General features: G+C 46.7%; 1 protein-coding gene across 9 annotated transcripts in view; it reads right to left on the reverse strand.

The window, feature by feature from the left end:
* CACNA1C (calcium voltage-gated channel subunit alpha1 C) overlaps positions 1 to 26,315 on the reverse strand; it is a 680,405-nt gene that overhangs the window by 199,770 nt on the left and 454,320 nt on the right. For all 9 annotated transcript variants that reach the window (XM_070270768.1, XM_070270767.1, XM_070270765.1 and 6 more), the window contains exon 5: positions 21,319 to 21,458. In XM_070270768.1, the coding sequence (XP_070126869.1) occupies positions 21,319 to 21,458 (140 nt within the window). The remainder of the gene's footprint in view (positions 1 to 21,318; positions 21,459 to 26,315) is intronic.

Consider the following 26,315-nt stretch of genomic DNA (forward strand, 5'->3'; position numbering starts at 1 on the left):
GCTTGTAATGGAAGCCAAGCATTAATCAAATAATCACACAATCGATATATAATTACAAACTCTAGTCAGAGCTTTAAAGGAACAGAACAGGGTATCATGAGGGTCCTCCTTTAACATAGAGGGTGGAAGAAGGCTTCCTCAGGAAGTGATGCTTCAGCTGAAGGCTGAGCGATGAAGATGAAGAGGACCTGGCCAGGTGAGTGAGCAGGTAGATGAGTCCAGGCAGAGGGGTCTGTAAGTTCCAGGTGAGGAACGTTGCCCGGATGGCTGAGGAGAGACCCATGGGTCTCCCATCTGTCAGCCTCAAGCTTTTCCCTTGGCTTTGTTCTGCCTCTTAAAAGAAATTACTGGAAGGAGATTTGAGAAACCAGTTGACTGCTTCTGTTTGAAGTGTGAGGAAGCAGAAGTAAGTCACTTCCGCTTTCAGAGAAACAATTCAGGAAGCACTTGAGAAAGGCTCTTCTGACAACTTCTTCATTTGTAAAATGGAGGAAATAATCCCCATCCCACACCACAGGGGGAGCATAGGAGGGCAGGAAATTGGGCCAAGAGTCCACTACTTCTCTGCTGGCTCTTTTGGGGGCCATGTTCACCACCAAGCTCTCAGCTGACTCCATCCAACTGAAGGGAGAGTTGTGGCATCGCATAAGATGCCACCAACACAGAAGCCTAGATGGAAAGAGATGTCTGGCCAACCTCAAACCCAGAAAAAATTCTTCTAAGATGGGGCAGATCCCATTCCTGATGCAGTCAGTGCTTTACAGTGGAGTTACCAGTGGCTTTGTTGCTGACTCAGGACCACGCAATGTGTTAGGGCCGTCATTAAGACGACATATCACATGTCCAGGATGGGGGAGGAGTCAGGACTGTCCTCCCTCTAGGGCACACCTGGGAGTTTAGAAACAGCTCCTTGATTTAAGCTAGCTGTCCTCTTCTAGAAGAATGGGGGGCAGAAAAACAGACTGCTTAATCCAGAGGTCTGATTAGCTGAACGATGATTAACTGAGAAGCTGGTCCTACTAAAGTGCATTATGCCTTCTATATTTTCCTACAAACTTTTAACCAAATTCAAGTGAATGCTAGAGTCACTACATGGTAAGCCAATTCTAAGATTCCTCACCAGCCTCACTTCAGAATTAGCTGCCAGCTGAAAGGAATATATTCCCATTAAAACAGGTGCTCAAGTAAAGAGCATTAACCTTACCATGTCCATTAAGGTCCATACTGCCCTGGACCTCACTCACCTTGGACCTTGGACACAGACTTTGAGGAAGTGTAGACAGAACACCAACCCCTCCTGGGAAGGACATCTAGAATGATGCTTTCCTTCTTCAGTGACTTCCTTTAAGTTTGCCCTGGCAGACATGCTCTCAGAGGAGCTCCCCCTTCCCTAGTGGAGAGAAACTGGTATACCTAGATGGTAGAGAGCTCTTCCTCCAAGGGCCAAGGTTGCCTTTCTCCAGGCCACCACAGACAGCTATGCCTACGCCACTTGTGAAACTACTGAGCACCTACGAGGTACCCTGACGATTGCAGGGTGCCAATGGGAGGTGGGGAGGAAGGGCAGTGTGGTGCAGTGGTAATGTGCAGGGACTCCTGGGGCCAAATGACTAGGTTGAATCCTGGCTCCACCACTTCTCAGCCCTGTGACCTTGGACAAGCTATTTGACCTCACTTAAAGTGAGGATGGCGATAATACCTACCTCATATAGTGGCTCTGAGGATTAAACAATTTAATTCATATCAAGTGCTCAGAACAAAGTCTGCCCCGTAGTAAATGCTGCTATTACTGTAAGCATAGTCAGGCTCTTGGTGAAACCCTAAAGCAGTGAATGTGCACGTGGGTTACCTGGGATCTTGTTAAATGCAGATTCTGATTCAGGCCATCTAGGGTGGGGCCTGAGTTCTGCATTTCTGACCAGCCCCCAGGTGATACCAAAGCTGCTGCTCCACTGACCACACCTTGGGAAGCAAGGCGGTAGAGCATGCTGGGCGTCCTGGGAAGCTGAGGCAGTCTTGTCCAGCCTTGCCGAGTCTGAGACGCTCTTAAGCAGTCACTGGATTTTCAGTGGAGTGAGGTGATCTTTGTCACATTGCTCTTGTCAGGTAATTTGCATCATTGGTAAAGCATGTGAAGTCAATGTTGGAAGCAGAAAAAGCCACGCTCTAATGGGCATGACGGGCCTACAGGGCCATTTACCAAAATTTTTACTTTCATTTTTTTCTAAACATGTGAACACTGCAGAGGGTGAGACAGGGAGACACATACCTGCACTGACCCGCCGGGGAGCATGTGAGACACACTAGTGTCTCTCCTTCCGTTGGTGGGAAACGCTCTCCAACAGTCACGGGAGCGACTGACAACTGCGACCCAACGCTGCCACATTAGGTAGGAGCAGCTCGACATTGATTTTCCCTCTTGGCTCTGGGGCCTGTATCATCACCACTCTTACCAAGCTGGCATCCTTAAAGGTTACTTATGGCCTCTGACTGGCCAATCCATGCCTTGGCTGTGGCCATCATTTTCGTTGACCTGTTTGGCACCATCTATTACTCCCTTCATTTTGAAACTCTCTTCTCTCCTTATCTCCATGACAATTTTAGTTCTTCCAATTCCATAGTTAATTCTTTGCTTCCCTCCTTCCCTTCTGGACCTCTTTTAGTCCGGGGAACATTACAAAGACAAAAAAGATGCAGTCCCTGGCCATGAGGAGCTTTCAGCTAGATGGAGAGGCAGACATGGACACAGCTAACTGCAGAAGCAGGTGACAATGTTCCTAAGGATTATGCCCAAAGACTTGTGGAAACATAAAGGAGGGGCTACTACCTTAACCTGGGAGAATAAGAAAACAGTCCCCAGAGGAATGGACAGTGAGCTGAATCAGTGAGTGAAACTTCTTTCTGCCTTTTTATTCAGTTAGTCTCCTACCCTTTGTGTGGCTCTCTCTAAACTCTGTTTCTCAGGAAAATCATTCACTTCACTCCCTCCTAAAGCTTCAATGGTCACAACCATTAGATGAGTCCAAATTTACAGTTACATTTTCTTTGCCCTCTCTTTTGAGTTCAAGTCATGTGTCTCCATGAGCCTACTAGATATTTCTACGGGGTTGTCCTACTATCTCCTTACACTGAAGAAATCTAAACCTGAACTCATAGCCTTCCTCCTAAAACCAGTCCCCACAAGGCTCAAAACTTAGCAGTCACTCTTGCTTACTTCTTCACCAAATGCAGACAAACTTTCATCCATAGCATCCATCATAGCTACTTTTCCCACTGCAGCCAGTGCTGTCCTTGCTATCTCCTGCCTGGATTGGTAGGCTGGGCTTCCTGACTCCAGTTCCCTCCCAGCCCAACTCATTCTGCACCACTGCCCCATGTACTCATCCTAAAATTGCCCTGCTCAGAAACCTGCAGTGGTTCCACAATAGAGGGTAGGCTCCAAATCCCCTTCTACATGATCTGCACATAGTAGGTACTCAAAATTTATTTGCAGAAAGAATGAAACCAGGTTACAAATGTCAGAATAGTAGGTTCCAGCAAGAAATAGGTGTTACCCAGAGTGGGAAGGAGAGTAGTCTGTGGAGAGGGCCATCTTGAGGAGAGCTGTGGTTATGCCAGCCCAAGATGACCTGCAGCGAATGATGTGGGGACATAAGACCCTAACCTCCGACTCATCCCTCCTGTTGAGCTCCTGCTCTGCTCCTCATTGATTGAAACCAACTGGAAGCCGGAGGGCAAGGCGGCCTTTTGATGTAGTCCATATGGTCCCCAGACCAGCGAGCAGAATGGAGAAGGTTGGAGAGTAGATGTAGTTGGGACAAATGTAACAATGTGGGACAGACAGAACACCTGGGTAGTTGGCAAAGTATCTTTGGCTTTCTATGTGCCACAATCACCACTCCATTAAACCAGGGGAGTTACCCTATTTGTAGGGTTCTGAGTTTTATGAGCCAAGAAGTCCCCTCCTACAGAGGGTGATCAGATAAATGTCTTCTGACTCTGACTCACTAGTCTACTCTGGGTTCTCATCTTCCAAAGTCATACCTGACTAGAGTCTAGAAATGAATATTCCCATCAGCATGTGGTTGTGACTATAATCATCTTTATCATCACCAGCATCCTTATCATCATGATCATCTCTATCAACATCATCGGATAGTGACTATCGGCTTACTTCCGATCTACATGAACCAGTTTGGACTGGCTAGAAATTGGAGGTGTGATGAATCCCACAGATCATGTTTTGTACCTTCATTTGGCTAATGGAACAAAGGACACTTTTAATGGTCTCACAGGCTTAATGGCTTTCAAAAGAAAATAGCTCTAGAACAAGGAAGGCATGTAGTTCTCTCTTGGGTTAAGGAGTAAGTTTGTCACTTTGAGGGTCAAGGGTGCTTGATGCATTTCTTCCTGGAGAAGAGTTTTCCTATTAAGGGAGGAAGAACTCTTGCCTGGATAGCTTTCCTACAGCGTCAAGTTTTATTATTTTTCTTGTGTTCTTATTAAATTGTCCTTACTAATTAGAGGCTTTCATTTATTTTCAATTGAACCTTTCCATATTAATAACTATCTGCATCCCACTAGTGGTCTGATGAACATTAAAGGAAGGTGGTTGTCTCAGGGAAGGGATGGTGAACACTCTTGCCCAATAAATTAAAAACTTTAAGAGTAATTAAAATATCAACCTTCATGTTGAATTAAATTTTTTTTGTATCAGCAACCTAAGTTATAAAGAGAAGCTCAGAGAAAAAATATAAAAGAAATCCTGATATTGGAAGAAAATAAATATGGCCAAATGGAGATAAGATGATCCTAAGCGAGCAACAACAATGATAGTATCAGCTACCATTTCTTGAGGACTCAGCATGGGCTGGGCCCTGTGTGAAACGCTTTACATACGTCATTTCATTGAATTCTCCAACTATCTTAATAAAGATAAATGAGCTGAGGCTTAGGTAAGACAGATAACCTGCCCAAGATTACAGACCTGATAAATGCTGGAGCTGGAGTTAAAAGGCAAGCTAACTTTACTTTAAAACCTGCAATCTTAGCCACTATTCAGGCAAAACTGGCACATGACTACACTACTCCCTGACCCTTTGCCACGGCAGAAGTTCCTGTTGATCGTGTTGAAGGGCCTCCTTCCCTCTCGTCCCAGATGGGGCTTCACAACCCTTCTCAACCGAGTGTCTCTCCTGACCACTCTAATCTATTGGAAGTGACTGGATCCCTGAATGCCGCTTCCCTGTTGGTGACAAAGGTTACCGTTCAGCTACGGCCAGAAGAGGATGCAGACCTCCTTTGGCACCTGCTGATCATGTAGATGCTTAGGCCTGCACTTTTCCTTCTTTTAAAAATATTTTTGATAAAGATTTGTGAGATATACATACAGAAAAGTGCAAAAAAGAAAGATGTTATAGTGCATAATTTATCACAAAACAAATAGCTGTGTACCTGTCACTTAGGCTGAGAACTAGGACATCAGATCCACAGAAGCCCCACCTATGCGCCCGCCTACCTCAAGAGAGCCACTAGATTATACTTCAATAACAAGTTAAAACATAATTCACCACATTAATAAAAAGCATGAGTCTATCAATAAATAGAGAAGAAATCATTTCATAAAATTCATTGTTCCACAATCTTTTACATTCTTTTCTGAACTTCCCAGTCTGATTCTCTGCGCTTGATTCTCAGCATTCTTCCCTGACCTCTCTACAGTAATTTCATTTTCAGCTATGCCAAATCTTCTTTTAAATCCATTGATTGCACTTTTCATATTCGCTATCGTATTCTTCATTTCTAAAATTTATATTTGGTTCTTTTCCATATCTCCTTGTTCTCTGGAAAATTATCGATCTTGTCTTTGATATCTTTGAATATAGTAAATGCAGTGATTTTTCAAGTCTCTATCTGATAATTCCAATCTCTGTATCCCCTGTAGGTCTATTTCTATTGCTATTTTGTATTGTGGGTTAGTCCTTATTTTTGCTAAAGTGTTTTTCAAAATAATTTGAGAACTTTGATGATGTTATCTTTCTCCAGATAAGATTCATATTTGTTTTTATTATGGATCTTTTCCAAGTTTCAGAAAAGAGAAGATTTAGAATATTTTGTTCAGCATTTCTAATTGCCCTCAGCAGGACAGTTGATCCAAATTACCTCATCTGCCATTTCAGAAAGCAAAAGCAACTTATACTCATTTACTTTTTTTTCTTTTTGAGGAAGATTGGCCCTAAGCTAACATCTGTTGCCAATCCTTCCCCCTATTTTTGCTTGAGGAAGATTGTCACTGAGCTAACATCTGTGCCAATTTTCCTATACTTTGGATGTGGGATGCCACCACAGCATGGCTTGATGAGCTGTAGGTAGGTCCATACCCGGGATATGAACCTGCAAACCTTGTGCCACTGAAGCGGAGCACATGAACTTAACTACTACGCCCCTAGGCCAACCCCCCAGCTTGTACCTCTTAAGGATGAAACTACCTAGGGAAGTCCCCTCATTATAGTTTTTCCTACTGCTTCCACCCCTAGAACCAGGTAACTATCTTTGAATACATGGATATATTCTAAAGGGTTGGAAAATCTCTGCCAAATTCTCTTGTGCCAGACCCTGGACAGAGCGTCTTAGAGTGGAGTTCCTGGGGACGGGCTGAATGCACAATGACACACCTGATAATACGATTAAACAGGAGGGAGTGGTGGTTTGGGTACAGTCACTGCTGATTCTCACTCCTTATTTCAGAAATGTACAAAGGGTGCAGCTTTTAGAAAAACTGAAAAATGTCTCCATGGTCCTGGTGGCCAAAGAGATACACTCACCAGAGAGCTGTCAGGTCAGATGAGCTACGAGGCTAGGCCTGATTCTTTCTCACTCTTTTTCCATCAAATACCATCATACCTAGGCAACTCACAGGTTTCTCTTCCCTGGCTGTTCTTGAGAAGGAGTTTAACAAAGAACCTCGTTTGCTTATTGCTGCCAACTATGGTGACTCCGTATACCATAAATTAACATCTCTGTGCAACTCAAAGTCTTCTCAGGATTCCAGCCTTACTTATGTCCTTACTCGGGCTCAAATAACTAAATCATCAATAGGGAATTTGGCACTGATCAAATTTCTCTATAGAGGGAAAAATCTCCATATATTATGCTTATTTTTTTCAAGAGATTTTGGACTTACTGGAAAAAATGCCAGACCGTTTCTTCTTCTGCCACTAATAGCTGTGTGACCTTGGCAGTCATGTCACCTTTTTGGGTCTAGGTTTCAACATCTTTTAAATGAGAATATTGGATGAGAAAGCCCACTGTGGCTCTACAATTTGCTGGATTGTTATTTTCCAAATATCTTAAATTCTAGTACTTTTCCTTCTTCCAACTACTACTACACCTTATACATGATAAGTTCTCAATAAATGTGTGACAAATAAATTAATATGTAACATACAATATAAGACAGCATTATATTATATGATGTATAAGGAATAATATCATCTATAACTCATTTAACATTTGGGGAATACCTCACATCTGCTAACACATCAGTCATTGATTTCAAGCACACTTCCATTTCCAGCTACTTTGGAGGAACTGGTACCATACGAGCGCTTTCACCACACATTAAAAATCTGGACAAAAACATAAGAGGCTAATGTTTTCATAAAGAGGACATAAAGCAGCACAGGGTTGCAATCCCTAAGAGAATGGAAAGTCACGGGGTGATTATGCGCCTGTTCTCTAACTAGGAACAATGTCCTCACAGCAGCACAAAGAGCTAGAGCCCAAACTGACAAACCACTGCCATCCTACTGATCTGAGAGGCAGAGGTCAGATGAGAATCTGGGCGGCTGTAGTGGCTGGGGTGGGACATCAGAGAGGAGGCAGCTAGGTAGATAAGGGGCCCCTGGAGTTAGTGTAGGGGTCCTTTGTGTGTCCATGGCTTAGGGCTGACTTATACGTGTGTAGGGTGAAACCTCTGAGGCCTGTCAGATAGCAGCTGCTACAAGATCAAAAGCACAAAAGAGATCCTGTAGGTTAAGCAGTGCTGGGGAAAGAGCAGTGTCAGTAGGTTGGGGTCTGGCTCTGGCCCAGTGGAGAGATTTAGTTACCATCTCATTAATACCCTGGGCAACTGACTGAGACACTGGAAAGGATACACCTTAGGAGCAAAGACCTTACCCTGGAGTAAGGCCTATGCTAGACCCATCCTGACAAAGCCCAAAACCAAGCTTTGACCAGATTTGCAGGGGAAATGGAGTTTGGAGGTTGAGGGGTTTGGGCTTTCAATTGCTCTGCACCAAGAAGCAAAAACCGAGCCCACACAAGTTCCCGCTTCTCAGCCAGTAACTGAACTGCCTGCTGAGGAATCAACACTCTTAGAAAGATGATAGAACCCAGGTTTCTACAACATATGATTCATGATTCTGGCGTTTAGAAAAAAAATCACTGGATCTATAAAGAAATGGGAAAAAGCTGACACATAGTCAAGAAAAAATAGTCAATAGGGAACTGAAAACGAGATTAGTCAGATGTTGGATTTAGCAGACAGGATTTTAAAACAGCTTAAAGAATGTTTAAAGAATTAAAGAAAATATATTAAAAGAATTAAAGGAGTATATGGTCTTAAAGAGGAAACAGGGAATTTCACAGATAAATGGAAACTGTAAAAAGAAACCAAATGGAGATTCTATAACTAAAAAGTAACTAGAATGAAAGATTCATTGAATAGGCTTAATAAAGATGGAGACAGCCCAGGAAAAAGTGAGTTACCTCAAAGAACAATTGATAAGAATTATTCAATCTGTGGGACACAGAGGAAAAAAAGACTGCAGAAAACTGAACAAAGGGCCAGGAACCAATGAGGTAACACAAAGCCGCCAAATGCAAGTGCAACTAGAGTCCCAGAAAGAGAAGAGGAGATCAGGGCAGAAAAAATATTTGAAGAAATAAAGGCAATAAAACTTCCCAAACTCGATGAAAACCAATTTATGAATGAATCTGAGAAGCTCAGCAAACCCCAACCAGGACAAATATAATGAAAACCACAACAAGACACATCATAGTCAACTGCTGAAAACAAAGATAGACAACCCAGTAAGCAGCCAAAAAAGGGGAAAGAAACTTTGTACACAGGGGAACCATGATAAGAACATCAGTGACTTCTCATCAGAGACAAGGGAGGCCAGGAGAAAATGGAACAACACCTTAAAGTTCTGAAAGATTAAAAAACCCTGTGTATCAAGAATTCTATACCCAGCAAAAACATTCTTCAAAAGAGGATGGGATGAAGACATTTTAAGATAAATAAAAGATGAGATAATTCATCAGCAGTGGATCTGGGTTACAGAAATGCTAGGGGATGTCCTTCAGGATGAGTGGAAATGACACCATGAGGAAACTTGGATCTACAGAAAGGTACCTGAAATGGTAAATACCTGAAATGGTAAATAAGTGGGTAAATATAAAAGACTATGTTTTAATTTTTTCTCATAATTTACTTAAAAGACTACTGACTGTTTAAAGCAAAAATTATTAACACTTTGGGTAGTGTTTATAATATACGCGTAAGTAAGCAGAAGTAAAAGATGTGTGGCAATCACACAGGACAGGGGGTCGGGTAAATGACATGATACTATTTTACTGCAAGCCTATTATGTTTGTGACGTACATTTAAAATGTGTGAATTTTATTGAATAGAAATTATACTCCAATAAAGTTGATTTTTAAAAATTAAGTGTAGAAGTTCCACTTTCATCAGACCAACTTGGAGCCTGAGGTAGGAAGACAGGGAGTAGGAACCACAGGAATACTAAGAGCTAATATCTGCAGGATGCTTCTCATGTGTTGAGCACAATTCTAAATGCTTTAGAAGCACTTACTTTTTTTAGTCCCCACAACAACTCCGAGGGGTAAGTGCAATCAGAACCCCCAATTTATAGATCAGGAAACCGAGGCACATAGCTAATAAGTGGCTCTGGGAATTTAAACCCAGGTAGTGGGACTCCACTGTCTGTGTCCTCAACCACTAATTGTCATGAGTCAGTGAGAGGGAAAGAACCAAGAGTGACAGGGCTCATGTTCTGCAAATTGATCACTTCATGGGACACTGACCTCACTGGATCTTCATTTCCTCTCCCTTCATTTTTCTCTCCAGCATTTACAAAGTATGGGTCACTTGTAAGCCTTTATTATTGCCATTATTTTAAATTAGGTTCCAGTCACCTTGCTGCTGGCTGTTATTTCACGTTTGGGGATCTCCACAAAAGGGCAAGCACAAAGAAAATCAATCCTGGGCTTTCTTGAGTTTAAGAGCCCTCTCTTGTTTCGAGTTACACCACCTGCCACGGTCCTGGGCACGTGATCAGCGCGAATAAATATTGTTGACTTACTCTATGATATCTTCTGGACTGATTGCTACTGTATTGGGAGCTGAAAGAGTGAAGGGATTTGCCAAAGGTCACATCCTTGTTGGTCTAGAATTAGTGATTAAAAAAGAAATTCTCAGGTCATTGCTGTTCTCTATCATTGAAGCACAGAATGATACTGATCAGACCAATTTTAGGGCTAATATAGTTTAACCCTTACATTTCCCAGATGAGGAAACTGAGGGTCAGAGGTTAAATGATAAGGTCCTGTCACCGGCCAGACTTAGATCCCTGGGCTCCTCACCCGCAGGCCCAGAGTGCCACCTCCTTCATCACAAGTCCCTCAGGTGGCAATGACATCATTTCTCATCAGCCCCTGTGGCCAAAGGGGTTCACGAACCATGACAACGTAACCAAACCAACCCCTGAACTATCAGCTGTCCTCAATCTCAAAAGCCAGCAGGGCACCCTGCTGCGACAGCTGTGCTCGCCTCCAAACGGCAGGGACCCGACCCTGCAGGGACTCTTGCCCGCGTGGAAGGCAGTCTGGCCCCGGCTCTGCTCGCTACTCTGAGAGGAGCACTTGGGACTGTGTTTGCCTCTCTATCAATTAGGGATAATGTCCCTGCCGTCCCGGACCACTGGGCCGATTAGGCAGCTGCTGGAGTCTGACAGCCTCGCACGGATGCCGAGTATTGCTCTGAGTTGGTGGTGACCCTAACGTTTAGCACCACCCACAGTTTGTTCTCAAATCGAAAGAGGACACTTTCGTCACTGGGGGAATGTCTGTGCACTTTAGTAAACACGAGAAGTTGTGGTATGATTGGACACATTCTTTGTCATTATTATTTTTTAAGCTGCTATATGTAGAACACCGACTAACAGAGATTTCCCAGTTTAGTCACATACTGTTATTGATAGTCAACAAGCTTTCAGTAAAACTCCGTGGCAGCAAGGACTGGCACTTTCGAATGCGTGCGTTGTTTAAATTACGCTGCTTTGCTGGATTTGGGTCGACTTTCTCTCCTTATCACCTGACGCTGTGGCTCATGGTGTCCACAGAGTCTCTCTCCAAGAGGTGGATTTCAAAGAGTCTTTGTTGGTAGATGTTCATGGGCTTTACAGGAAAATTGTCATCCCTTCCATGTAGTAGCCATCATTGGTCTCACCTTGTAGGTAGAGAAACTGAGGCAAAGCAGAAAGCAGGGAACAGAGAAGCCAGCGGCAGAGCTAGGATGGTACCTGCGTCCCTGACCTCCTAGTCCAGGGCCCCTTCAGAGGCACCTGGAAGGCACAGGGACAAGAGCTGCTGAATTGGAGGGGAGAGGGAGGGCAGTGGACCATCAGGAGTCGCGCCGGGCAATGAGGGAGAGGGCAAGCATCAATTCCAAGCCGCTGCACCCATGAAAGGTATGGGGGGGCTGGGGCAGGGTGGGTGGGACCCTATTCTAAATTCTGTCCTGTTTCTGAGAGGCAAGGCATGCCAACACCAGGAAGCTGACTGCAGACTCCTCACAGCAAAGAGCACCAGCCAATCTGTCTGGGATGTTAAGAGGCCACGCTGTTTACAGCTGACCTCCAAAGGGTCGGCTCGGCCAGCGAACGCAAGCCTGCTCTGCCTGGGGCGGGAGGGTGGAGGGAGCACTGACACCCCTCAGTCTTGCTCCCTCTTGGGGTGGCTATGAACTGACGTGTGCAAGGGAGCTCTGTAAGTTCCAAGACTATACAAAACCAGAGGGTCCCCTCATGACTGCCATGAGTCTCTTTACAGATGGTGTAGGAATCAAGAGTCCTGGCTGCCTGCCGCCGGCTAGCTGCGTGACCTTGAGAAAGCCATTTAACTGGTCTTGTTGCAGTGTGCTATCTGTAGAATGGAAACTTGGTTGGACCAGATATCTAAAGTCCTTTCCCACTCAGACATTCGGATTCAGGAAAGGCACCATGAGATGAATGGAGGGAACAGTGTTTTCTGACTTCCTGTTTCAGTGAAAGGACTGGTAGATAAGGGGGTCTAGAGGATTTCTGAATGGGGAGGGTGGTGGACTGGGCAGCCTCTGGCCCCAAGAGAAGTACAGAGAGGGATGCACTTATGGGTTATCCTGGGCACATGGCCCAGTCTTGTAAGTAGCAGCCTTGTAAGTGTCCCCTCGTTTTGGTTTAAGGTCCTATGACATTTAAGACTCCTTTAGGACAAAAGGGATGAAAAGGCAGAAGAAGCAAAACAGAAAGTGAGAGGAGGAAGGGGCCAAGTCCAAGGAAATGAACGGGGAGAAGGGGTAGAGGGTAGAGAGGCAAGGAGGCTGGTAGAAGGCAGGGGCTATGGGCTGGCGCAGAGAGGATGAGACCATGAGGGAGGAAGGAGACGCAGGGGGCAGCCAGTCCAGGCCCTTCAAGTTATAGGTGGGACAGAGGACTAGAGGCAGAACTGTCCTTCCCAGGGTCACGGGGCCAGTTCTGGGTGACGGTCAGGGTGGAGTTGCCGTCCCCTGCCCACTTCAGGCTTGTGCGCTACTGCACCACCCGCACCAGGTCGGAGAAAGGGCGGGGTGCAGGTGGGGAGGGCAGCAATGCAGATTTGAGTCTCTGCTCTGACTCAGGGGTCTTCTCAGGGACTCAGTTTCCAAAACCTGTAAGTTTCAGGGGCTGAGTTACTTGATTGCAATTATCAGCTCTAGACATACTTTCCTCAAATGGGGAATGACGGTGTTGTTAGTGCCATTGAGTCTGACTCCTAGTGACCCTGTGGACAGCAGAACCCTGCCCGGTCTTTTGGTGCCGTCCTCTCACCTTCTGGTGATTCAGACAATGCTCTGCTGTTATTCATAGTGTTATCACGGCCATTTTTGGGGAAGTGTGTGGCCGGGTCCTTCTTTCGAGTCTGCATTAGTCTGGAAGCTCCTCTGAAACCTTTCCACCATGGGTGACCCTGCTGGTATTTGAAATCCTGGTGGCATAGCTTTCAGCAGCACAGCAACACGCAGCCACCACAGTATGACAACCCACAGACAGGTGGTTTGGTTCCCTGACCAGGAAAGGAAGCCTGGCTGGGCCGCGGTGGTGAGAGTGCCGAATCTTAACCACTAGACCCCCAGGGCTGGAATGGTGAGATGTCCTTAACTACAAGTGAGGGTAACGAGCTGTGTGCCGGGACCATCTCTGGTGCCCAAGCCCTCCTTCTGTCTAGGACAGTGCGGGCATTCCCCTGGGCCACAGAGCACTGTCCTGGGAGCAGGAATGGTGAGTGCAAATGCACTGTGGCCCAACTTCCCAAAGAGCAGATTTCATGCAGGGTGGCAGGGCTGCTTTTGAAACATCCAAGGTGAAAACACTCAGAACAGTTGTTTTAGCAGCTCTAATGTGCCCTCAGTGGGTCTGATTAGCCACAGTGTTTGCTAACCATTGTGGCCAGTTTCACAGTTACTAGTCCCCAGGAAGGGAGAACCTATTCTGGGGGGAAACCACATCTCAGGACGCGTATGGTTCACCTGGGCACTTGGGCACTAGGGGGAGTCTATAACTTTTGAAGGAGGAAATTTTAAATCAAGAATCCCCTCCATCAATAATGATAAAAAAAAAAAAAAGAGTGTTGGGTGTCTGGGAGTGTAGGGTTTCTGGCAGAGTCCTCAGAGAGAGCAGGATGCCCTGACTTGGCCTCTGGAAGGGAGGCCGTGCAGGGCGGGAGAGCAGGGGCTGCTCTGGCCTGGTTCTGACCCCAGCTCTGCCCTCAGCTGGCCGTGTCCAGGGTGGGTTAATGAATAGCCCTGGTATTCAAGATCCACCATCCGTTCTGAACTCTTCAGGAGACTTCCCAGACATTTAGCTGTCTCTCTGCAGTGCGGTCTTTTGAACATTTCTCATGGAGAAGAAAGAGCAGATGCTGTTTAGAAAACTGCCTTATTGGTGTGGCATCCAGGACCCACCACCGTCTTCTCCCTGAGGACTTTTCTCGCCTGGTCCTCACTACTTCCTCCTCTCTAGTGCATTGGTCCATGCTGGGCTGGCCTGCATTGGTGACCCAAACAAATGAGGTTTTCACCCCCAGTGTCCTTTCATCTCCATCCCTATCTCTTCTACACAAACCTCAAGGCTCATCTCAAATACTGCCTCCTTCACAAAACTGTTCCAGACTGCCACACTTCCTGGGAACTCACCCTGTGAATCCATTTCATGATCTGTACGATGCAAGTCAAATAATCAGACACATGCCTCTCTGGTAGATTTTTGGTCTCGGGTTGCTAGTTAACTTTTGAATATTCTTTATCTTTTAAAGTATACGTTTTGTCTTGATAGTGATCTTGTCATATATTTCTATTTTACATGCCTAACGTAATGTGACAGCTACCATTTAACTGAATACTTACTATAAGCAAGGCACTGTTAAAGTGCTTTACATGCATTCACTCAGTTAGTTTTTCTAACAACATGTGAATTTGTTCTATTATTACTCCCATTTTACAGATGAGGAAACTAAGGCACAGAGAGGCTTAGTAACTTCCCTAGGTCACTGAGTACGTCAGTGGCAGAAGCTAGACAGTCTGATTCAAGAGCTCTTGCTCAAAACCACTGTGCCGTAAGTCTCCCTGGCGTCTTCTATATGGTACCCACTCAACAGGTATTTGTTCACTGATTAATGCTGATTATTTTTCGGGAAACAGCTCTAATCTGAGCAAGGAGAAAGAGGAAGAAAGAGTTTGGCTCCCCTCCACACATGGTCCTCACTGCTCCTTCTCACTTCTCAATTAATAACAGGCTATTTTCTACTCTGTGGGTTTCCAGAAATAACACTTTCAACTGAGAAAGAGCTAATCTTATAAAAATTCATATCATAGGAAAAACGTATCCCATGAAAAGTCTTTAAGGCATTCAAGCATCTTGCCAGATGGGGACAGTATCCTACTTATCTCTGCGTCCCTAATGCCCTGCTTAGTGCTTGGCTCACAGAAAGTGCTCAATAAATGTTTGCAGTGAATGGATGGTGCTTCCCAAGGCTGGTGCTGGTCCTGCCTGGAGGTGACCGTTCAATCTCCTTCATCGTCAGGTCAAGGCTGGGCTGCTGTGAGCGTTTGTCAAAGACCACGCAAATCTAAAAGACGCTTCCTCATTCCATCTGTCTGCTCCCTTTTCAATCCACTCCTGAGAGTTCTTCTCCAGGAGGGCATACGGGGGTATATGGAAAGGAGGACATGACCCCCTGCTTGGAGCTCCACAAACACATGCACTCCTTTCATAGGCGTGGCAAATATTCAACTGCAGCCTTCCACGTTTACTGTCCATGTTCACTGTGCAATGTTCACGTCCATATGGCTTATTTTTGGCACGACGTGCTGCTTCCAGCACTTCTGCTGTTGGAGAGCGGAGCCCCACAAGCAGCGAGGCAGATCTCCTTTACTGTGGAAGAGTCTTGAAGAAGCAAAATGGACAGATCCTTCAGTGACACAGAACTTCACTGAAAGAGTCAGCGGATTTTTACGTCCACAATGAAATCACCCCAAGCTTACTGCGTCCTGTGTATAACCCTAGGCCACGTCATCCTCCTTCCTTTCCACAGTTTCCTAGAGTGCCCCTCCTTGCTTATCCTTCCAGATCCATCCCAAATGGCACCTCCCCCAAGAAGCCTTCCCAGATCCTCTATCTCCACTCCCAAAAGTATGGTGTCCCAAAAGTGTCCTTGTCACAGAACTCATCACATCTTACTCAAGCTTTTGTGGCTTTTTTTGACACTCTCCAATTTTTGTTCTATGCCATCGTTTCTATGAACATTTGTTCTTCTACACTTCGGGTTCTCTGGAAGACACGTGGCCTCTGACTCACTTCTGTGTCTGCTGTGACGGCTAGCAAGATCTTACACAAAGTAGGCACTCAGGAGGTTTCGCTGCACAAATTAATGAATGACTCACAGACTTGTACCCTCTCACTCATCTCTCTCTCTCCACAACCTGTGATCTCGAGATTTCAATGGCGTTTAATGCACACACAGACATGTAAAACATAATGGCAACTTTTTGGGCTCAGAGTTACAGATCCCACAAACTACTCAATTAGGCTATTTGTTACAAGAAATAACAGCTTATCTACATATCACCTGTGTGTATGCTACATGTCACATGATTGCCATTAAGATCAAATAAGACAGAAGAAATAGGGGTTGGCACCACACTCCACTTTGGTGGCCCGGGTTTGGGGGTTGGATCCTGGGCAGAGACCCCATACCACTCATCAGCCATGCTGTGGAGGCATCCCACATGTAAAATGGAGGAAGATTGGCACAGATGTTACCTCAGGGCTAATCTTCCTCAAGTAAAAAAAAACAAGAGGATTGGCAACAGATGTTAGGTCAGGGCTAATCTTCCTCAGCAAAAAAAAAAAGATAGAAGAAGTAAAATCCTTGGAAATGCTAAAGAGGGTGCAAAGAAATGGAAAGTCCAGTATGAGCATCATTGTAGTGAGCTGGCTAGTTCTTAGTGCCTGCTATGTACAGCACTGCCACTGAGCCATGAGGGGCTGTGTGACAACGGCCACTCATTCTACAAAGATTTATCTGGTATCATAGATGGTGAGGACATAGCAGTGAACAAAACAATCAAAAATTGTTGTCCTCATGGAAGTTATATTCTTGCAAGGCAAGGGTAATAAATAAATAAACAAGCAAACATATAGGATGACAGATGGCGAAAAGTGATGTGGGAAAAATGAAGCAGGGAATGGGCACAGGAAACGTGAGGATGGCTGAGATGGGTGGGGAGAGAGGCCTCTCTGGTGAGATGACATTTCCGTGGAGACTGAAGGAGGAGAGCAGGCCAGCGTGTGGATCGCTGAGGAAAGGGCATCTCAGACAGGAAGGGCAGCAGGGGTGAAGTCCTCCCGTGGGAGGGGGTTTGCACTGTTGGAGGCCCAGCAAGGAGGTCACTGAGGCTGGAGAGGAGGAGAGAAGGGAAGGTGCTAGGAGATAAGGCCAGAGAGGAGCGGGGGGTCACAGAGGGTCCTGTGGGGCTCTGGGTCTCACATGGTGAGTTTGGGAAGCCTAGGAGGGTTCTAAGCAAAGCAGTGACACGTATTTTAAGAGGACCATTTTGGCTGCTGTGTTAAGACGAGGCTGTGACAAAGGGCAAGGGTGAAAGTGGAGAATCTTGTCAGGAGGCTACTGTGATAATCCAGGTCAGAGGTGACGGTGGCTGGCCCTGGAGTGGAGGTGGACGTGGTAAGAAGCAGTGTGATTCTTGATATATTTTGAAGGTATGGCTGATCGGATTTTCTGATGGACTGGACACAAAGGGTGAGAGAAAGAAATAGGTCAAAGGTTTTGGCCTGAGTAACTGGAAGGATGAGGCTGATGTTTACCAAGATGGGAAAGACTCTGGGAAGATTGGGAGTTCTGTTATGGATGTGGTAAGCTCGAGATGCTTACTAGATATCTGATGTAAGAAGGTATACAAGTCTGCAGCTTAGAGGAGCAGTCTGAGCTGGTGACATCCAGTTTGTAGTTATTAGAAGATATATAGTTGATATTTAATGCCACAAGATGGACATGATAACCAAGGACTGAGTGTAGATAGAGGGGAGGTCCAAGGATTGAGCGTGGAGCTCTCCGATGTTAAGAGGATACGAAGATGAGGGGGAAATCAGCAAAGGATTCTGACGATGAAAAACAAGTGAAGTAAGGACAGAACTAAGAAAGAACTGTGTCCCAGGAGCCAAGTGATGCTAATCTGGTTCAAAGACAGGAGGTGACCAGCTGTATCCAGTGCTGTGACAGAGCAAGTCAAATGGCACCGGAGAGAAATGACCAATGGATTCAGTAACGTGGAAATCATTGGTGGTCTTAACAAGAGAAGTTTAGTGCAATAGGGGAAAAACTCTGACTGGAATAGATTCAAGAGAAAACTGAGACGGCAAGAATTGGAGGTAACAAACAGAGGCAACTCTTTTGAGGAGTTTTGCTGAAATATAAAAGGAGGCAGCAGGCATTTGTCTAGATCTGCAGTTGGAGGAGATATTGCCGATGCTCTCCTGGACGACGTCAGCCAAACTGGTACAGGCACTTGCCCACCTGTCTACACACTTTACTATCGAAAAAGTCACAGACACTAGTCCAGTGAGAAAGACAGAAAGGCTAGCCCTTTCTTTAAGCTCCCCAAAGGGCAACTCTCTTTCCATCGGTGACCCACAGGAAACAAGGCAGAGTTGTTAGCCCTACGCAGGAGCATGAAGCTACCTGCAGGGCTGCCCACAATAGCAAAACCATCTCAGTGCCATCATCTTTAATGACAAGATATCCTCCTGAGCTGCGTGGAAGGTAACATCAGGGCCTTCTATTCAAGGTGCTATATCAGGTCTTCATCTTCTTGAGGAGAGAATCCCAAGGTGTGTCACCTCTTCCCGACCACCACAGAGCAGCTCCACCAGTATTTAAATGCAGGTGCAGACAGGACACCTTTAGGAAGTTTCTTCTACAATGGAACTCTAGCTACTCCATCTGATCCAGTCTCCCTTTTCATGCACTGAAGCATGAGTGATTCTCAACCATATGGGTCTCTAATTAAGAATCTCTGTATCAGAGTAATGATGGTAGCTATTTCTATTAATAACAATCTCCTTAATCTCTCTGTGATCGATTGCACTGTTTGTACAATTATCCCCACCCATGCTTCTCTGGAGGTACAGTATACTTCTTTGTCCCATTATCTTTGGGACAAAGATGGCATGTGACTTGCTTTGGCCACTGGAATGTAAGCAGTTATGACAGAAGCCACATTTGAGCAAAAGTCTAAAATACGTTTGTGTGGTTTAGCTCTGTGCCCCCTTTGTGAGCATCTGCCCTCTGCCATGAGAACAACCTGGCCTACATACTGGATGCTTCTTCAACGTGGGCTTTGGAAGGAGGTGACACGCAGAACCAGCCCAGAGCCCAGCTGAGCCCAGAAGAGCTGCACTGGCCAACATCCTCAGGTAACATGAGCCAGGCATAAACGTTTCTGGTTTTAAGTCACTGAGGTTTGGGATTATTTGTTCCTGTAGCAAAAGCTGACTGACACACTCTTTTATTAGACTGTCAAATTCCTCAGGTGAAAGGAGCATATTCATTCTTTATGGTACGTCGTCATACCCGGCACAGTGCTCTGAAACTGTGGGCCCCCATAACGGGGTACGATTCATTACACCCATTGTAGCTTTGTTGGCTCAAGTTTGGAATCAAATTGTAGTTCTTTTCATGACACATCATAGTAAGCTCCTTAAAGACATGTTTAAAGTCACTCTCAGCCTGCCTTCTCATTCCTTGATTTTGGTCTATTGAATTATGGCTAATTTACCAAGAAACTCAAATAATTTAGGCTTCACAAAAGGGGAATTGGGCCTTGGCCATTATATGCACTGCTTCTACTCCTACGTGCCCAAAATTGGTCAAGGCCAAATAGAGAGGATCTGTTCTAAACGCGTTTGTGTGTCTTTGCTCTCTGTTCACTTCTGAGCTTAAGACAGAACACGAGCTTTGCCCAGGGGGCCCGACTGCACAGAGAACAGCCCAACTCTTATCTTCATTTATCCAGTAAATTACCCTACTGTGTGGAGAGACCATTCTAGGCTTTGTGCAGGAATCAGAGACAATCTAAGGCATAGTTCTGGGCATCAAGGGGCTTTATACTGTGATGGAAGAGACAAGACATTTATGTGAAAGTCTAACACACGAGCTGTATACCACTTACTTCCTTACAAGAGGGTGTGTGGCATGGTAGGAAAGAGAGGGTCTGTAAGACGGGAGACCTGGTTCTAGCACTGCTCTGCTGCTGATTAATTAAGTTCCTTTGGGAAGAGCATCCCACCATTCTGTGAATGTACGAAAGGCACTGAGCAGGCTAATGGAAGGTCACTCACACTTCTGTGCTTTCATGACTCTAAGAGATATCACCAAGCATTGTAATGTCACCAGGTGCTCAGTGCTTGGTACTGGTGTCAAAGGCTGGGTATTCAGAGGACCTCTTTGTTTTGCTGTCCCCTGCCCCCATGTCCAAGCTAGACTGGTTTCAGCCCAGTCATAGAGCTCTCCTCTGCCCTGAGTTACAGGCCAGATCTGAAGGAGCGATGACTTGAGAGTGAAAAATCTCAGCACACAGTCCAGAATTATGCTGGATATCACCACTTGAACAAGGAGGACTGGAAGGAGGAGCCCTCCGAAAGCTGCCTTAGCCCCCAGGAGCAGCTCGGGCCGGGGTTTGCTGGAGCTGATGCTGGGTGCCCAAAGCTGCTGTGTTCTGCACTGGGGCTCACCCACGATGGGACAGGCTTCTGGAGGAGGGGTGGAAGAGGCGCTGTCCCCAGGACTGATACCTCGATAGACATTATCTCTCCAATGCCCTTCTGCCTGATTCACAGAGTTGAACACCCTGCAACCCTCAGGCAAAACCAGTTCTCCCAGTGACAGGCAGCGTGCCCATAAATAGGGCTTCTGAGGCCGGAACTGCCCCATTTGACATGAAAGGAGGAGAGGGCTGGGAGAAATGGAAAAAGAACTTTTCGTACATCCTCTGAAGCTTTTCTGATTGTTCTTTGGAAAAATACAGAAAGTAGAGACAATCCCATTGGCTGAAACACCCTGCGACCCTGGGGGTGAGCTGTCTCTGCTCACCTGGCTCTCCTGCTGTAAGTGTGTTAAACTCCCAGCCCAGGGCCCGAGGGACTGCTCAGACAGCCATGGGATTGCTTTCTCTGTGCAGGCCATCTTCCTCTGGCTGTGCAACTGCTATGATTTTTTCCAGGTGTTTACAGGAGCAGGGACCACAGTGTTTTAATGGATTCACATTGGAGTTGAGTTCTTAGAAGCAAAGGACTTCATTTAAGAAAAAACCCTCCGTGTATGTGAAATCAGGCTCCTCTGCAAAGTGCTCTTGGCAATTCAGCAAAGGGCAGCGGAGGGCGGTGGGAGGACAGCACTGTACACAGGGAGGACGGCTCTACTTACTTGGGACTCCGGACACCAGCCGCAAGGGGCGCAGCACGCGGAAGGCCCGCAGCGCCTTCACGTCGAATCCAGCCCCCTTCCCGCCCAGAGCGTTGGCCCCTTCGGCTTTGGTGGCTTGTTCTAAAATTGCACTGAAAAGCCTGGAAGAGAGAGGAGAGGAGCCGTCAGGATGTTTTCTCTGCTCGGCTGGCTCTGAATTCTCTGAAGGGAGCTGGGGCAGCAGAGTTTGCAGGCATCTCCAGCCCAAGAACAGGGCTGAGGTGTCTGTGACCGTGAGGGAGGGTCCGTGACCATCGTAAGGTGACATCCCCTTCGCGTGGGTATCACCAGGCAAGGGTGTACCCACTGCCCAGAGAGGTCTGAACCAGGTGACAGGCAGGCCCTCTGCTGTCACAACGCTTTGCAGGAACACATCTGGCTTTGTGAGTTGGGCAGCCCTGGACAGAAGTGTGAAGCAGGTGACGCTTGCTGCCAGTGCCCCGTGGCTTTGCGGTGCCCTCTGCCCTCCATGGTATCCTAGCTCTCGCCCTCACATGGCCAAGAATCACATTTTCTCTCCTCCCCACCCACCTCCTTCCTCCTAGCAAACCCCTCTCTTTGATTTGTACCTGGGCACAAATAAATGATCCCAGAGGGACCTACTTTGTGCTGCAGATACAGGATGGGAAACTGACCACCGGTCTTAGCAATGAAGACTATTGAGACCTTGAAAACATCTGTTTTGGTGGAGTGATGGAGACAAAGCCTAATAGGTATGGGTTCAACAGAGGATAGGAGGAGAAGTTCGAGACAGTTCTGCACAATCGAAATATAATGCAAGCCACAACTATGAGCCAAACATGTAATTTAAATTCTCTAGCAGCCACCTTAGAAAAGTAAAAAAGAAATAGGTAACCTTAACTGTGATGATATATTTTATTTAACTCAACATAACCAAAATACTGTCATTTCAACTGTAATAAATATAGGAATTTTTAATGAGATGTTTGTCACTTTCTGTTTTGTACTAGGATCTTTCAAATCTGCTGGGTATTTACACCTATAGCGTATCTCATCTCAGACCAGCCACATTGCTAGTGCTGAATGGCCACATGTGGCTGGGTGGCTGCAGCACAGACAGCTCTTCTGAGGAATTTTGCTGTAAGAGGTGGTAGAAGAAAGGTGGTTGCCAGAAGAGGGTGTGGAATCACGAGAGTTTTGTTTGTTTTTAAATGGGAGATATGGCAGCATTTTTAAATGTGATGGGAATCATCTAACAGAGACAGTTTGAGGATGTGGAGTGGGAGGGAACAGCTACTGGGAGGATTAACACCTCCAGTGGGCAGGAAGGGGAGCTAAGGCCCTTCGAGGGGCGCTGGGCGCAGGTAGGCACAAGGATGGTTCCGGTAGGAAGGCACATGGCAGGTATAGAAGTGGCTGTGGGAACGTGTGAGAGCTCTCTTCTGATTGCATCTGTTTTCTCAGGGGAACAGGCAACAAGCTCATCCACTGAAAACGTGAAAGGGGAGGGGACATTGGAAGTTTACAGGGCGAGGCAAAGGTATGAAAGAGTCACTGACAAAAGTGGCAGAGTGAATGAAGCAGGGACACGTAGGACTGCCACGTGTCATCAAGGGCCTGTTTGAGGCTGGTGTCATGACTGTAAAGGAAGACCCCTCAGCTCAGCCTTGTATACCTCTCTACCCCTTTCAACGGCACAGCTTCAGGTACCAAATAGATCTCCATCTAGTTGGATCGATCAGGGTCGATCTTTTTCCAAGTGAGCAAAGTAAATGAAGAGAGGAATAAGAAAGTTGAGTGTAAATGCAAGCGAGAGATGATAGTGATGGGGCATCAATCTAGGCTGCTTGGAAGGAGCAGTGGACACGATGAGAGGAGGAACACAGAGAACGTGGCAGGATGAATGGGCGGTTGGAGTTGAGTGCTAGAGGGAGTCAGCTGGAAAGAGGGTGGCATTGTTCAGAGTGGGATGTTTGCTTTGAGACTGTGGGAGGTGGGGTAGTTATTAATTATGGCAGGGACACTGGCTATAGCCATGGGAGTGGGCAGCTGAGATAGGATGGAGTCAGGATCCCTGGGTAAAAAGGTATCAAGGAACCAAGAAGCTACTGGAGGGTGATGGCAGGAGCTGTGAGTGTTGGAGAGAGTGGGAGCGAGCCAAGAGCTCATGTCCTCCAGGAGTGAGGAGTGACTCAGATGTCTTCAGAGGACTGCAATAAGGAGAAGTAGGGGGTAGAAGGGTCCAATGACACAAACATTGGAATTGGAGGTTTTCAGGGAGGAGGGGCAGTGGTCCAAAAGAAGAAATAAAAGGAAAGCAGGGCCTTTCTCCTGACTTCTAGGCCACGCAACAAGCCATTTGGGAGAGAGGCAGCCATCTCTCGAGGGACTGCAGTGGAAGCAGGACCCTCAGGTGAGAGCCAGAACGTGAAGGGAGTGACCAGAAATGATGCTGGGGATTTAGGGCAGCACTTGGGCCACTTGTTCTGTAAATAAAGTTTTATTGGAATTTAGCAACAGCCATTGTTTACATAGTGCTGTTTTCTCACTACAGAGTTGAGTAGTTGGGACAAAGACTACATGGCTGGCAAAGCTGAAAATCAGTATCTGGCCTTTTACAGAAAATGTTTGTTGACCCCTGAATGGACTGTGGGGAACAGAGGGCACTGTGGAAAGGTTTTAGGAGTGGGGTGGTGAGGGCAAAGGGATCAGAGGCTGTAGAGATCATATGGGAATGGGAGTCTAGAATCTTGGGATTTTTGTGCTAACCAACAAAAACACGGAAAGGGCATGCAGGGGCAATTTCTGTCCTTTGTAGCCAGAGAAGACTCTGCTGATTCACCGTCAGCAGAATGTGTGCTGCGTCGTGGCCTGGGGTCAAGGAGGAAGCCCAGGCATCAGACCAGGGTCCCCATGTCAGACCTGAACTCGGTGCCAGCACAACTTTGTTCTTGAGGAACAGGCTCGAGCTCTTAAATCACTCATGCCCCAGGGAACTGGATCTGGAAACAGGGAGGCTGCAGCTGGGGGCTTTGCTTTGCAGACGCCCAGATCCAGGCAGGGCCCAGCAATGAGGGGGTTGGTCTAGATTAACGATTTTCAAACTGTGCTCCATGGGACCCCTCAGGACTTCTTGGTCAGTGAGGCCAGAGATGAGTGACTTGGGTTCTGGCTCCTTTACCCTAGATGGAACAGAGTGCTTCACGCACTGAGCATGGCTTTGTTGGAACAATGGGTTCTGCAGCTAAAAGAAGTTTGATAACCTGGCCAGACCACATCTACAGTCTCCCTCAGCTCTGGGGTTCTTTCACCTCAGTGTGGCAGTGTGACGGTTTCATGTGTTAGTTGGCGACACCTTGACTCCCAGGCAGAGGTTGCCAGGATGGGGAGAGCGGGATCTTTTCTCCGCAGAGAAATGTTCTTTCCACTGAAATCTAGATCACTGAAACCTTAGGAAATGAAGACCAGTTTGGAAGTTTGTGGAACAACATTCCAAATGCAAACCAGATTTGGTTCCTAGTATTTCCTGGAAGAAAGCAATATGCTCATTGGAGTACAAGACGTTCATAAAACACCACTCAGTGAAGGGAACAGACATTGGACAACATTCTCCTCTTTTAACCCCTGCCCCAACTCAACGTAGACTCTATTAAGTGTCGCTTTTAATTTTGAAGGGGTAGGAAATTCAGAATGGGTCTAGGAGGCGTTCTTGGCTTGTAGGGGCTGGTGTGTTTCTCTTCGCTTAGACATCGTAAAGGTGAAACCACTGCTTTGTGCCTACCTGTCCCTAAGGGCTGGGTTCAGATGTGGACGCTCAGGGGGTGGGGAGGACTTCTCCAGGAGATGTGTCTGGCAGTTCCTTAGCCAGATATTAGAGCTTTTTAAAAGAGGACAATGAGGCTCTAGAGGGCCCAGCGAGTCAGCAGGGCAGGGCCGCCATATTGGGAGGGAGATAGGCATATAGCCAAAGCCCTTGTGGCTGGAGTAGAATGTCTGGAGCAGGTGGGTCTACTGAGGATTCCCTGGTTCCTGGGTTCGGGTGTGGGGAGGTGGCTCACACAGGCCTCTGAAGTCCCCTCCACATTTGTTCAGCAGTCCCACCTCCCCTTTGTACCAAGGAGACTCCTTCACTTTAGGAAGGAAACATGACAGGTTTGTGGGGGGAAGTAAATGCCTCTTGTTGCCAGAATGGCAATGCAGAGATGATGGAGCGGCGCTTAGCCTGGCACTGAGGCAGCAGGTAGGCAGGCCCCCTTCCCCAGCAGAGGCAGACTCCCCTCCAATTTGTAGGAGGCTAGAAGAAAGCTTCCCTCAGTAGAAGCACAGGAGGGGCCGAGTAGAGCAGTTATTTCCTAGGGGACAAAGGAAAGCAAAGGGCAGGCAGTAATGCTGCCAAGGGGCAGGGAAAGGAGGCGTGGCCCAGGAGGCGCGGTGGGCTGCACCCTCTGTGCAGGCTGTATGTGTCATTTTCTGAGTGAGAAGGATGGGCTGAGATTTAGACTAGATGGAGAGCCTGCAGGACCAATACTGTTGGAGAAGAGAAACTAGGTGGCAAATATGGCCAAGTGTGAGATCAATGGGGAAAAAAGCCCAAAGAGTCATGGTGAACCACAAGCTGAGCAAGTGCTAGCATCACAACCTCTGTGGCTTAAACAGTCAACCAGAGGCATCTTTTCTAAGAGTGCCAAATCTGGATGCCTCCCGCTCTTCAACAGCCTCTCGGTCCAGACCCCAGCGAGGTGTGACTAGACTCTGGGCTCACCCCATGGAAAGTCTGCCTCTGTGGTTGTGGGGAGGAGCAGCAGTCCAAGAGATGAAGCAAAGCCCAAACAAGCTGGAGACGAGAAAGGTGGCCAAGTGTGCAGCTGCATGGCAAGGCGCTGCTCCCTCGCTCCCAGGGCTCCAGTGTGAGGTCTGCCCTGCTGCTTGTTTCCACCGCCCATGCTGCAGTTAAGGCCATGAATGGGCTGAGCATTATATAACGTCAACTCCAGATC

The sequence above is a fragment of the Equus caballus genome, chromosome 6 (genome assembly GCF_041296265.1).
Source record: "Equus caballus isolate H_3958 breed thoroughbred chromosome 6, TB-T2T, whole genome shotgun sequence".
Taxonomy (NCBI): Eukaryota; Metazoa; Chordata; class Mammalia; order Perissodactyla; family Equidae; genus Equus; species Equus caballus.